Genomic DNA, 14,128 nt, shown 5'->3' with positions numbered 1-14,128 from the left:
TTTTAAAAAAAAAATCCTGTAAGAATACCTTGGAAAAGTAACAACAGCAAAGTTAGATTATATAATACTTAATTCATTGTTTATGGAGCCTCCAGTGAGAGATTTTTAGAAGAATTACAGCAGAAATGTTTGCACATGATTTTAATTCAGTCAGTTTGAGAAAACTGAATTTTTTTAAAATATTTTTTTTAGTTGTAGATGTGCACAATACTTTTATTTATTTTTATGTTGTGCTGAGAATTGAAATCAGTGCCTCACATCTGCAAGGCAAGTGCTCTACCACTGAGCCACAACCCCAGCCTTAGCCCCAGAAAACACTGAATTCTTAAAGTACTTTTTAAGCATGAGGGAAAGCCATAGTAAATGTAATAATACTTTAGTGTGCCTCAATTTGTCAAAGTTTAATATTATTTATAGGCCTTTTATTTTAGTTTGTCGCACACTTTATTATGTTGCATTTTATGCTTTAAAGAAAAAAATTTTAAATACTAGATTCTTTTGTTTAATCATTATGCCAGGTGGCTTTGTAAAGTACTACTATGTATTGCTTGTGACTGTAAAAACATGTTCTTATGTGTGTTCTTGGAAAGAAAATAGCCACATAACTTTTTTATTTAAAGGTTATCACCATGCCTTTAGGCTTTAGTTACACTGTATATTTTGTTGTTGTTACTTGAATGTCACATCTGAGAGTCAAATCTAGATGTGATTTGCCTAGATGGAACCTCTCTAGGCATTGTTTATAGCCTAGACCAACCCTATCAAAATCTTCTTAGATACAAAGCATCTTGTTTTTTAAGATAGGTAGTTAAATTTTAGCCTTATTAGAATCATACTGTAGATTTTCAGAAATTGAGGTAGAGGTACAATTTTTATGTTAAAACACTCTTTCTTAAAAATGGGCACAAATACTGTTGTATAAATTCAGAAATTTTATGCTCTTAATATCATTGCTCATAATGCTTTGTCACGGTTTCATGACAACTCTGCTACTAGAGATTCTTTAAGTAATGCTCTAAAAGACATGAGTGTGTTCTAAAGACAATACAATTTTTAGCATGTATAGTTTAAATCAAAGGCTAATGAAAAGGGCATATTGTTAGCCTCTACTAGTTAAAAATAAAGGGTATACATTTGGATGTTTATTGCTTAATGACCATGATGCTTTTTTTGAAGTGACCAACTGAGAAAGTAGATCAGAATCTTTTTTTTTTAACACAAATACATATCTTCAGAAATGCAACGTGATACAACAGAGTATATTAATTATACTTGTATTTATTCTTGTTAGAAACTTTACAATGAACAAACATTGTATGAACCAGAGAAAAATGAGGTTGGAAGTTTATTTGTTTATCTTACAGTTATTATGTAATACACAGGAGAAAATTAGCATATACTTTATAGTTTCAGAATAAACAAAATCTGTTTAAATGTTTGCATCAAAAAGAAGCTCTAAAAATTAACAAAGCTGACTGTGCTGACATTAACACTTCAGAGGAGTAATAAGATATCACATGCTCAAGTTTAATGTGGGAGGATAGCTATGACCATAAATCATAGTAAAAGATTTTTAGACTTTTTAAAATAGATTATTCCCTTTTATAAATAACTTAAGACTGATATGGGGCAGTGGAATAATAAACAAGATAGGAAGACTCTATGAATACTTCTTCCTTTTCAGAATTGGATTCTGAAGGTAACTAATAATAATTTTTAATACTGCTATTATGTGCCTTCATTGTGCCAAGTATTATGTACATAATTTCAAATTCTTTAATAATCTGTTTTCTTAGATAGGAATCAACTTTGTTATTAAACTTTATTGTCATTATGGTAGTATGATGCCTATTCCTTAAAACCTATGAATTGGATTTCTGCATTGAAGTTCACACATTATGCAAAAAATAAAAAAGAATTCTGTGTCACATAGATATACATACATACAAAAATGTAAGGATTTCTGCTTTCTGTAGCCTAATGGCTTCACTGACTTTGATATCTATTCATTATTAATTTGTATGCATTTTTATTTTAGCCTCCCCTTAGAGTACTCCCCAGCCTTTCCCTTCCCAAGAAGTTTTTTTTCAGTTCTCTGGAGTTCAAATTGCCAAGAGTGAGAATTTGATTTTTCTTTAGTTCATCACCATTGCTCTGTTTAGCAGATCTTGAAGCGTAAACCATCTTTTTAGGCTATTGACCAGCCCTACATAGGCAGATGTGAGTTAGAATCCAGCTAGCTGTGATGAGGGAACAGAATCATTGTTGGGAACACAGGCACGTATACAACAATAACCCCTTTGAGTAAGGATGACTGTCACAGCCATTCTGAAGCCTCTCAATATGATATAGTATTTTAAACGTATTCTGATAATCTAATATATTTTAAAAAATATATCTATCTGAAGCATGATTTTTAAACTAGCTAAGGAGGGCTGCTGCTCTTAGTTAAAAAATTGTTTTTAAAGGATGTCACTTTCTTCAGAGGCTGGCAATGTTGCCTTTACATTGACTGTAAGGCTGAGGACTGTCATAGCCTTGTTCTATCTTTTTATGTTTCTGAATAAAATTCAGTTGAGCAGTTCTATTTGATGCCGTAGTTTTCCTATATTATTTAACTTAAATAATTTTAAGAATACCTGAAGCTTTTGTTTGTGGAATCAGTTTTGAGAAATTGATATATAGATAATTAGAACATAATAGCAAAGGATAGTAATACCTCTATATTTCCTTTACTTGGGGAATAGTAACAACAAAACAAATAAAACAATGTGTAACAATAGGTTCTGTTTATGAAATGAGTGCAAATCATATTATTGCTAAATTTCTTAAGAGTTGTCAATGAAATGAGATGATCTTAACTGTTGGAGCTAGGTATAGCTTGGTGAAGAGGATAATGAACATCAGTCTTTAATTTGAGTTGGTGACACATTAATTTACATTTGATATCTATAAAAATTTGTAAAGTAACAGTTAATGTAAGAGGTAGATAAGTAAATTAATGTGTCATTTCCTATAGATGATCACAGAATTTATGGCCATGTGTAGCATAATTTGTTTTTCTGACAAGTGATAGGGTACCTCCTACTACTGCAAGGTTTTTAACATCTCACTTGATAGATACAATTGTTAAGCTTTCTTATTATTGATGTTTTAATATCAGTGATAAACTTAAAGGTTTAACTTAAGGTTATTTTTAAAATAGGAATTAATTTTAATATTGGAATTTTAAATCACAAAGTTTTCAGTGATAAAAGAAAGGATAGGAATAAAATCCATTGCTTTTTGATAGAGTGGAATACCCTGTTTTAGGGGGACAGGAAGATTTTTTGGTTAGGTTTTCAGTATTGGGATTGAACCCAGAGCCTCAGGCATGCTAGGCAAACACTGTACTGCTGAGCCACATCTCCACTACCCCCAATAAGAAGATGTTCAGAGGTGACAGTTCACATCACAGCTCTCTGTGTTATGCTCTAATTTGAAAACGAAGGAAGAGGGGGATTATTGCTTAAAAGAATACAGGTGAAACAAAAACAAAGGAGTGGATCTCCTTGAAAGTGAGAGTGAGAAGATAGTTATTTTTTTAGTAATAAAAATTGTAGGTTAAGAAATTAGCTCTGTGTTGATGAACTTTATTGACCAGAACATCCTGTTGGTAAGTTTTGATGTCCAAAATGACTATTCTGATATGGTTATTGGAGAACTTTTTTCAATTGCATATCTTCATTATCCTTAAATTTTGTTGTGGCCCATCATGAAGCACTATAAAATAGTTATTTCCAATCATGACCATGGTGGTACGATTGGGAGCCAATTAGTAGAAAATGATATACTATAAAGATAAGGGGAAAATGAGGTTGCAGTATAAGAAAACTTAACATTTGGTGCTTTAGACCTATAAGTGCTTGGGTACAGCAGCAGTTATAAGGGATCCATAAAAATGGATTTTTAATAAAGAATAGGAATGCAGAAATGGAATACATGATTTCACTAGGACTTACTAATTGAAAAAGACTATTATTTATAATGATTCACTGGAGTGCTTTTTAAATAAATTTGTTATTTTGGCTGGTTAGAGATCATATAATGAAGAATTAGGCCATGTGATGGATTAGTTTATAACTGTGGTACTTTAATTACCAGGCTCATAGAAAGAACATTGCCATCATTACATGCTGTTTCCAAAGCACATCCAGCTATTCTAAGAAGATAGTGATAAATTAGTTGTGATGGAAATTAATTAAAAATCCTTTTGGTTTATGGCAGAAATTATCAACAAAGAAAACTATGACCCTCTCATTTTTGTGTACTTATTTCATGAACTGTTTAGTAGAGTCATAACAGAGCATTTTTGAACAGAAATGTACTTTTCAAAGAGTAAGTCCCCTTAAAAAAATTAATAGTAGATACTTATTTTACTATGGGAATTGTTTATGTAAATTGTAGAATTTTAATTAAATATGCTTTTTATTTTCAGAATTCATGCGAATTCCATGTGTGGATGCTGGATTGATTTCACCACTGGTACAACTGCTAAATAGCAAAGACCAGGAAGTGCTGCTGCAAACTGGCAGGGCTCTAGGAAACATATGTTATGATAGCCGTAAGTGTTGAGTTGTCAGTAATACATTTGTAAATGTTTAAGAATTGTGATTTTCAGATTAATTGAATTTTCGTGTTAGGAGTGGCTTTTCTACAGTGACCAATACATTAACATGGGGTAGCATGATTTATCTCTGCTCATGTAGCAGAACAACTGTGGCCTACAAGCCATCATGCTCATAACTAAGAAGTGACAGGAAATTAATTATCTTCCTCTGTTACCATAGGAGATATTTTTTGACAAAAATAAGCATGTTTCTAAAAATTAGGGCTTTTAAATTAAGCAAGAATACATACGTTAACCTTACGGTTTATTGAAGATGTGTATCGAATGAGAATGCTTATGGACAGTTTTTAAAGTTTCTGAGTCTGTCCAAATAAAATTTTAATTGCTTTGTATTTAGTGAAAATATTCAGAAAACTCTGAAAATATTCAGAAAACCCATTATCTTCTCAAAAGCTAGATTGGCATTCACATTGACTCCATTGCTACTTGTCATTATGCCATTGTCATCTTCAACACCTTCTATAACGCATTGCTCTGGACAAAGAGAAACAAGAATTTAGGTATGTGTGTATAGCAAAAGTGTTATGATTTCTATTGTTCCTTCCTTTATATAAACAAAGTACAGAAAACCCTTAGTTGTAACCAATTTAATTAGGCTTAACCTGATTTTCCTTAGACTTTTCTAAGCCCAAATCACATATTTATCATTCACTTTTAAAGCCTCCTGGAAAATATAGTCTTATTTATGTAACTAGTATAACTTTTAATGCTTAAATTCCTTGTTGGGTTACCCAAAATGTGTGACCCTTTTATCAGTGCTTAAAAAAGTGATTCATGCTTAAGAGCCAGGTGGAAAGTAAGAGTATGAACATTAATTTATGATAAAAGAAAGAGAAGAAAAAATGAAACTCTAGTTATTATAATAGACTGGTAAGGCTAGCCTCATTTGTTCTCCTCTCCTTCTGTTTTCTGTAATGTGTTATGAGCCTTAAGCTTGAAATATCAGTAACATGTCCAAGGATGTGAAGGTCTTTATATCAATTTTAACTTAGTTTCTAGTCTCCAGTGCTGCCTATAAATTTACCTATCTGCTTCTTTGCTCCTGTTTGTTTTATCTTAGAGCATTAGCTTTATTCACAAAATGCTAGTGCTTTATGTTTATAATTTTGTATTTTCATGTTTGTGATTTTTATTAAACACTCTACCTTATAATCACAACTTTCAAGAATGAACCATTATACATTTTATGATTTAATTTTTAGCAATATAATGTTAAAAAGACCTCTGCACAGTAATAAGCAAGGATTAATGATATGTAGTTGGAGAGTATTGACTGTTTTTATTTTTATCCTATTTTTTCCTAGAAGTTAAGGCTACCCGAAGAATTCTTTAAGTCTTGTTCAGCATAGTTATTCTTGAATTGTACATTGTTTAAACATAGGGAGTATTATCTGTTTTGAGGACATTTGTCCTGGAATTTTACTTAGTATCGGCAAAATAGAAAACCAGTGAGTGATCTTTCATCTAATACTGCAGTATATTTTGTGGACACAGAGTAATTTATTTCCTGTGTACCCTAAGAAGACTTGAAATTAGAGTAATAAGTTTCCAGTTAATAATACTATCATTTTGGTGAAGCTGAAATCTTTTATTATCGTGCTTACCAAATCCATTTTTTATATCTTATGAGAAACACAGTGTAAAGTTTTGTGGATATTCTTTAAGTTATGAATTAATTTTTTTTGTTTCACTTATTTATAACTACTTCATCCTCATTTAGTTCAATGGAAATTCTGCTTAAATGAGTAATTAAGAATAGTGAATACAAGCATAGTTTTATGCTTTTAGGCCTTGATTAAGGAAAATGAAGTTGGCTTTCTTAAAAATGAGTATATATATAAGAACTGATTTATTGCTGTAAGTCATATGATGAGAATGTGTTCATCATGCTGTGCTGTCTTATGCATATAATTTCTATAAGACTGCATGCTTTCTTATTACCTTTTAATTTTAAATTAAGGTTTTTGTGGACTTAATGATTTCTTCAGAATTATTATAGTAACATAAGAGTCTATATTCAAATTTCAAGAATGATATAAAAGTCTGTAAGTGTGATGCTTGTATGGTTACTTATGAATTTACCTGAAATGTGTTTCTTATTTGTTTTCTTTTAAGAAACCTAAAAGATAAGTTTCTCTTTTTTAAGTTTTTAATGGCTTTCATTCTAATTAATTAATCAACCTTTTTCCCTCTCAAAAAGGTAATGCTTCATTTTTGAAGAAAAATAGAAAACTATATGTGAGAGCCTTGTAAATACATGGAAGTTTTTTCTTCCAAATATAGTATGTTTTAAAATTCACATTTACATTTCATCAAACTTACTTGTCAAGTTAAGTGGTTGACTTAACATTTTGCTTATTTACTCCAAATGAACAACTTTTTAGTGTGATTTTATTCAGAATGATAGTAGGTTGCAGAAGATACTAGAGCTGATGTATACAGAAAGTACTGTAAGCAATTCACTATTGGAGGAAAAAAAATCAAGAAATTTGCGTATGTGTTATAGGTTTTTATTTTGACACCTACAAAATAAAGCATGTGCTGACACATTACAGTTAATATAGTTTATCTGAAAGGAGGAAAGGCTCCCTCTGTAGAAAGAAATATCATAAAATTCATGGAAATCTTTAGAAAAGAAGTAGGTCAGATTTCAGTTTTAACAGCTTTGACAGCTCCCATTTTAGGAATTCTTTCTAATGAAAGAAAACGGTCTTATATAATCTTAACAGCAAGTAACAGGCTGACATAACTACCAAATGGGACAGAGTAAGGCTTTGTTGCTGATGAACTTTTTGAATCCCAATCCCCCTCTTATATATACAGATGAAAGAATCAGTGATTGGGAACATTTTTCATTTAAAATGCCTGCTCAGTTTTTTTTTTTCTCCCAAATAGCTTCTAAGAACCTTCATTTATGAGTTTCTCTTTCGAAGTATCCAAATAGACTTTGATATAAACAACATTTTAAAACTTTTGCTCTTTAACTTTGTCAAAATAACTCTTTTTATGAGAGGTTTGACATCTTTCAGATGAAAGAAGAGAGAAAAATTGTATTTCAATTTAGAAAGGAAATGCTCAGGAATGTGGTTTTAAATAAAGAGAAACAGTATCATATTTCAGAAATACATTGTTTGGCCTATTAATCACACATTCTTCTCAAAGGTGCTATAAAAAAAATGAGTGTTGCTTTCTTCCTATATGGCCATCTTTGTGACATTCAATTCTTTCATTGATTTATTTTATACAGCTGTGCACATTTTAAATTGATATAGTTAAATGGTCTTTTAATTTTGAAAAGCCTCAAGTTCCCATCCTGTATTTATAATTTCAGGGAATAATTTGGTGTCTGGAGATTGTGTTTTCCATGTTTGTGAATATTTTTGCCTGAGGTCAGGAAATAACTGAGTGTTTGATGCATTAGTTAAAAAAAAATATTAGTAGAGGCAGGAGAAAATGCTTACATAAAATAAAATATTTGTCTTTTTTATTCAAAAGGAAAAATCACATGAACATTTTAAAATTAAATATTCCTCTTTACAGAAATAAAATTAATATTATATAATTAGTTCCATGATTGGAAACATATGTACACTTAAGGAAGAAAGGTTATATGGTAGGCTGTTTCACATGGTAGAAAAGATAAAATTATATTCTTAATTACTGAAGAGTAAATAAATATTCAGAAGGAGTTAGTAATCAGACTTGCCAAAAACAGTGTTTATTAAATAAAATAAATATTATTTAATTGACTTCAAGTATAAGTAAAAATGATGCTCAAATATATGCATGTACCCATTTGTATATTAGTGATTCTTACTGTGCTACACTATTTTAATGTAAAGGAAGAAGAGAGAATGTATGGTGATGACTGCAAATGATGAAAACAATTAATAGTGTTTTTTACACTATTTTGTAAAATAAGTTGGTCAGATAACTGTATTAATATAGTACAGACATGCTTTGAAATTGCCCATGTAATCAAAGTATATTTACAACTGTTGTAGTTAACAGGGAACTATTTTTGACTGGGATTTAAAAATAAATATTTATTTCAATGATATTCATTAGATTATTTGATATGTTATTAAAAGTTTTTGTAGGTCTGTTGCCAATTTTTTCATTATTTAGTTTTAGAATAAAGTAGAAATTGTCAGTCAGTAAGTAACATAAAAATCAGATTCTTAACTTTGACCAGTTTATTTTTTGAGTCTGTTATCAAAGTGCATTATATATTCAAGAATAAACAACTATATGGTGCTGTTGTTTTTAGAGAAATTATAATTTGTAATTATAATCACATGAAAATACTTCATTGTAAAGATGCCATAAGTATATAAAATAGATACTGTTTTGTAACCCTATCTGAAGCTCTAAAAGGTTCATGCACAAAAGCTTTTAATGTGGTAGAAAAAATAATGTGAACAAAGGAACATAGCTTGAGGGTAGATAGAGTACACATTAAATATGTGGGCTTGGCAGAATAAAATAAACAGATGATGAGAGTACTAATTGCAGCTGTTTTATAGAAACTAATAAAATAGTCTATTGCTTAGGAAAATTAATATAATTATGGTATAAAAATTATATAACTATAAATGTTTAAAATCTTACTATGCCCTCAGAAGGCAGACATAAATGGATATGATTTCCAGCTCTGCACTTACTGAATTTTTTATTTACACTTTCTGATTTTAGTTTTCTCATTGGTAAACTGGGTTTATTATGTGGATTAAATAAGGTTTATATATAAAGTATCATACAGATCATGAATTACTATGAAAGCAAATACTGTGATGATTGTTTCTAAAAAATGTGCTGTAGCCTAATGTAATATGTACACAAACACACACACAAAAATATTTACAATGAAGACATGAAAGCCAGAAAAGGAGGCAAAGATAAATCTGGGAGGAATAAGGGATAATATACTTAACTATATGTAAGATACGTAATTACAGAGAAAGCTTGAGCTTCTTGGTAGCCAAAGTGAAAAATTGATTTCCTGTGTAATTTTTATCTCATGCTGAAAAGAAATATTCTATTTTTTTAAATAAACAGACAAAATGCTAGAAGGAATTTATCCAGAGGATATCCTTAGTTCACCAGTGATTCTTTGTATGTACTTAGTTAAAACTTGTAAAGGATATTGACTGGTATAGAGTGTTCAAAAATAGTTCTGCAAATCTTGCCCAAGTGTTCTCCAAGTGATTGTTTCTTGTATTAATCTTCAATAGAATCTAAGAAATAATGATTTGTTAGTGAGAACAGTTTTATTTGTGAAACATAGCCCAAACAGTTAGCTTTGGATGGTTTGAACTTGGTTCAGGCATACAACCTTAAAATGTGAAGAAGTTTTGATTTGAATTTGTTGCATAGTTGAGTGAGAAGTCAAAATAGAATTCTACTTTTCATTTGTTATCTCTGGTCATTTTCTTTCTTTCATAAAACATATACAAGCTGTATTATCTAAGATGAAAAATGTGTTTATCTTTGTTGTTAACTGTATTGTCAGTTTGATGAAAGTCCAGTTTGCATGAAAGTGTTTAAAATACACACTGCTAACATTATATCAACCTATACCTATAATAAGATTGCTTAGAACCATACATGTTCACACACATACACTAGTGCCTTTAAACATTGATGAAATCTGAATAGGGTCTATAGATGTTACCAACCAGTTTCCTAGTTGGGCTATTGTCCTTGAGTTTGTTTGATGTTACCATTGTAGGAATCTGAATGAAATATATATGAGATCTTTCTTTTCTTTCTTTCCTCTATCTCTTTCTTTTCCTTTGTGGTACTGAGGGGTTGAACCCAGGGCTCTCACCATTGAGCTATATCCCCAGCCCTTTTGTATTTTGATAGTGTCTCACCAAGTTTCCAGACTGGCTCTTGAACTTCTCTTGCCTTATCCTCCCTACTCATAGAAATAAAAGCCTACTCTACCATGCACAACTACACATGACCTTCTTGTGCTTTTGGGATCGTTTTTGGTTTGTTTTTTCTTCTTTGGTAACTTCTCTGAGCCACTAATTATTTCAAAATAAAAATTTCCAAGACTCTCTATATCCAGGATTTATACATATAAAATCAACTTGTTTCTGTTATCCTTTCTTGGGGAGGGAAATGGTGTGTACCTCCCTCCCCCACAAAAAAACCCCACAATTTTAAAGCATAATCCAAAATATGCTTTCTTTTGTTTTTACTGAATTTGTAAAGTTAAAGTAAAGCGTAAAGTCGCCTGTACTATTATTTCCTCCCCTCCAAAAATTAGGGAAAAAAATCATTTAAAAAGTCAACCCCAAAATAAGATTTAGGTAGAGAAAATTCATATTATTGGGATAGGATCCATTGGACAAGGACAAAGTGAATTTCTGACAGAAGGTATAATTAGAATGAGAACAAGAAGGTGCTTTTTATTTTCTTCCTGAATGGAAAGTGAAAGTAGATTAATTTTAGCTATTTAGGTGTTTTATCAGTTAAGATTAACATGAAGACAGAAAATATTGCTTAATTAAAGATACTATGGTATTTAAAAACATTTTTATTTGTTCTCCACCTTTATTGATGTATACTTGACAAACAAAATTGTATATATTTAAGGTGTACAATTGATGATGTGATACACATATGTTGTGAAATAATTGCCACAATCGAGTTAAAACATTTTCATTTCACATAGTTACCAATGTGTATATATGCATGTAGTAAGAACACATAAGAGTGATAGATCCTTTTTGTAAATTTTAAATATTCACTGCATTGTCATTAAATGTAACCTCCATTCTGTACATAAATTCCCAGAATGTATTCATATTATAATTGAAAGTTTATACCCTTTGACTAATATCTCTACATTTCCCCCATTCACCAACTATCAACCCCTGACAACCACAATTCTACTCTGTTTTTCAATCAGTCTGACTAGTTAAGAGGCCACATGTAAGAGTATTTTTCTTTCTGTATCTGGCTTGTTTCATTTAGCATAATGTCCTTCAAACTCATCAGTATTATTGCAAATGGCAGAATTTCCTTTATCATGTCTGAATGCTATTTCAGTATGTGTATGTATGTATAAATAGTCATGGTATCTTGGTCTACTTGCCCATCGGCGGACACTTAGGTTGTTTTCATTTCTTGACAATTGTAAATAATATTACACCGAATATGGGTTTGGAGATATTTCTTGGATATCCTGATTTCGTTTCCTCTAGAGAGAAGTGGGATTGTGGATCATATTATAGTTCTGTATTTTAATTCATTGGTAACTTCTGACTGTTTTTCTCAATGGCTATCCAGTTTACATTTATACAAACTGTACAAGGACTCTTTTTTTATATACCTTTGCCAATACTTGTGTTTTTGATAGCCATCATAATGAGTATAAAGTGATATCTCTTTGTGGTTTTGATTTGCATTTTTCTGATGATTAATGATATTGATTAACTTTTTATGAACCTGTTGCTATTTTTATATTTTAGGAAAAAATCTATTCATGTTTTTATTCATTTTTAACAGGGCTAAAGAGCTTCTTTGCTCCTATCTTACATGCATATCTTATATATTTGGAATATTAACCCTTCTTGGATCCATGATTTGCAAGTATTTTCTCCATTCCAAAAATTGACTCTTCGTCTTGTGAATTTTTTTTCTTTTTAAAATTTTTACAAAATTTATATATCACAGTAGAATTCATTATGATATAATTGTACAAACATGGAATTTTATCTTATTCTAATTAGAACCCCCTTCTTGTGGTTGTACACAATAGTGGGATTCACTTAGCTATTTTTATATATGTAAATATACGTTGAGTTCATTCTGCTGTTCTATTCATATCCCTCCTCACTTCCCTTTACTCTCCTTTGACTAATCCACTGAACTTCTCCCCTTCTCCCCCTATTGTGGCTTAGCTTTCACAGATCAGAGAAAACATTTGACCTTTGATTTTTTTGGAATTGGCTTATTTCACTTAGCGTGGTATTCTCTGGTTCCATCCATTTACTGGAAAATACCATCAAGTTATTCTTCTTTATGGCTGAATAATATTCCATTGTATCTATGTACCACAATTTCTTCATCCATTCATCTATTGAAGGGCACCCAGGTTGGCTCAATAGCTTAGCTATTGTGAATTGTGCTGCTGTAAACATTGATGTGACTGTATTACTGTAGTATGCTGATTCTAAGTCCTTTGGATAGGTGCTGAGAAGTAGGATAACTGGGTCAAAGAATAGTTTCATTCCTAGGTTTTTGAGGAATCTCCATACTGCTTTCCAGAGTGGTTGTACCAATTTGCAGTTCCACCAGCAATATATGAGCATACTCTTTCCCCCCACATCCTCGCCAACATTTGTTGTTAACTATACTCTTGATAGTTGCCATTCTGACTGGAGTGAGATGAAATCTGCATAGTGATTTTGGTACTCTGGCCATTGACAATATCACTTGTACAATATCAATATCAAAGAACATGAGAGGTCTTTGCATTTTCTTAGGTCTTCCTCAATTTCTTTAGTGTTCTGTAGTTTTCATTGTAGAGGTCCTTTACCTCTTTTGTTAGATTGATTTCTAAGTATTTTATTTTATTTTTGAGGCTATTGTGAATGGGATGGTTTTCCTAATTTCTCTTTTAGCTGACTCATTATTGGATTATAGGAATACAATTGAATTATGGGTGTTGATTTTGTATTCTGCTACTTGATGAATTTGTTGATGAGTTCTAGAAGCTTGGAGTTTTTGGGTCTTTTAAATATAGAATCATGTCATTGGCAAAAATAGATAGTTTGAGCTCTTCTTTTCCTGTTCGTATCCCTTTCATTTCTTTCTTTTGCCTAATTGCTGACTAGAGTTTCAAAGACTATTGAGTGAAAGTGGGCATTCCTGTTTTGTTTCTGTTTTTAGAGGGAATAGTTGAATTTTTCTCTGTTTAGAATAATGTTGGCTTTGGTTTTATTGTACATAGCTCTTAGAATGTTGAGGTATATTCCATCTATTCTTAGTTTTTCCAGTGTTCTGAACATGAATGAATGCTGTATTTTGTCAAATGTTTTTCCTCCGTCTATCAAGATAATCATGTGATTCTAGTCTTTAAGTTTATTTATGTGATATATTTATTGACTTCTGTATGTTGAACAAACCTTGCATCCCTGGGATGAACCCCACTTGATCATGGTACACTATGTCTTTTTATCATGTTTTAATATGTAATTTGCTAGTATTTTATTAAGAATTTTTGGGTTGTAGCTCAGTGGAAGAGCACTTGCCTAGCATTTGTGAGTTACTGGGTTCAATTCACAGAACACATATAAATAAATAGATAAATGAATGGCTAAATAAATAAAGGTCCATCAACAACTGAAAAATAATTTTAAAAAAAATTTGCACGCATGTTCTTTAAGATTGGTCTGAAGTTTTCTTTCTTTGATGTATCTTTGTTTGGTTTTGGTATCAGGG

At 31.0% G+C, this 14,128-nt stretch overlaps 1 protein-coding gene across 8 annotated transcripts in view; it reads left to right on the top strand.

Annotated features, from left to right (window-relative positions):
- Rap1gds1 (Rap1 GTPase-GDP dissociation stimulator 1) overlaps positions 1-14,128 on the top strand; it is a 145,998-nt gene that overhangs the window by 52,018 nt on the left and 79,852 nt on the right. For all 8 annotated transcript variants that reach the window (XM_040293068.2, XM_005338562.2, XM_078021893.1 and 5 more), the window contains exon 4: positions 4,478-4,603. In XM_040293068.2, the coding sequence (XP_040149002.2) occupies positions 4,478-4,603 (126 nt within the window). The remainder of the gene's footprint in view (positions 1-4,477; positions 4,604-14,128) is intronic.

This window comes from Ictidomys tridecemlineatus, chromosome 9, assembly GCF_052094955.1.
Source record: "Ictidomys tridecemlineatus isolate mIctTri1 chromosome 9, mIctTri1.hap1, whole genome shotgun sequence".
Classification (NCBI taxonomy): domain Eukaryota; kingdom Metazoa; phylum Chordata; class Mammalia; order Rodentia; family Sciuridae; genus Ictidomys; species Ictidomys tridecemlineatus.
The sequence above is the reverse complement of the archived record's forward strand: the minus strand, read 5'-3'. Positions and strand labels throughout refer to the sequence as shown.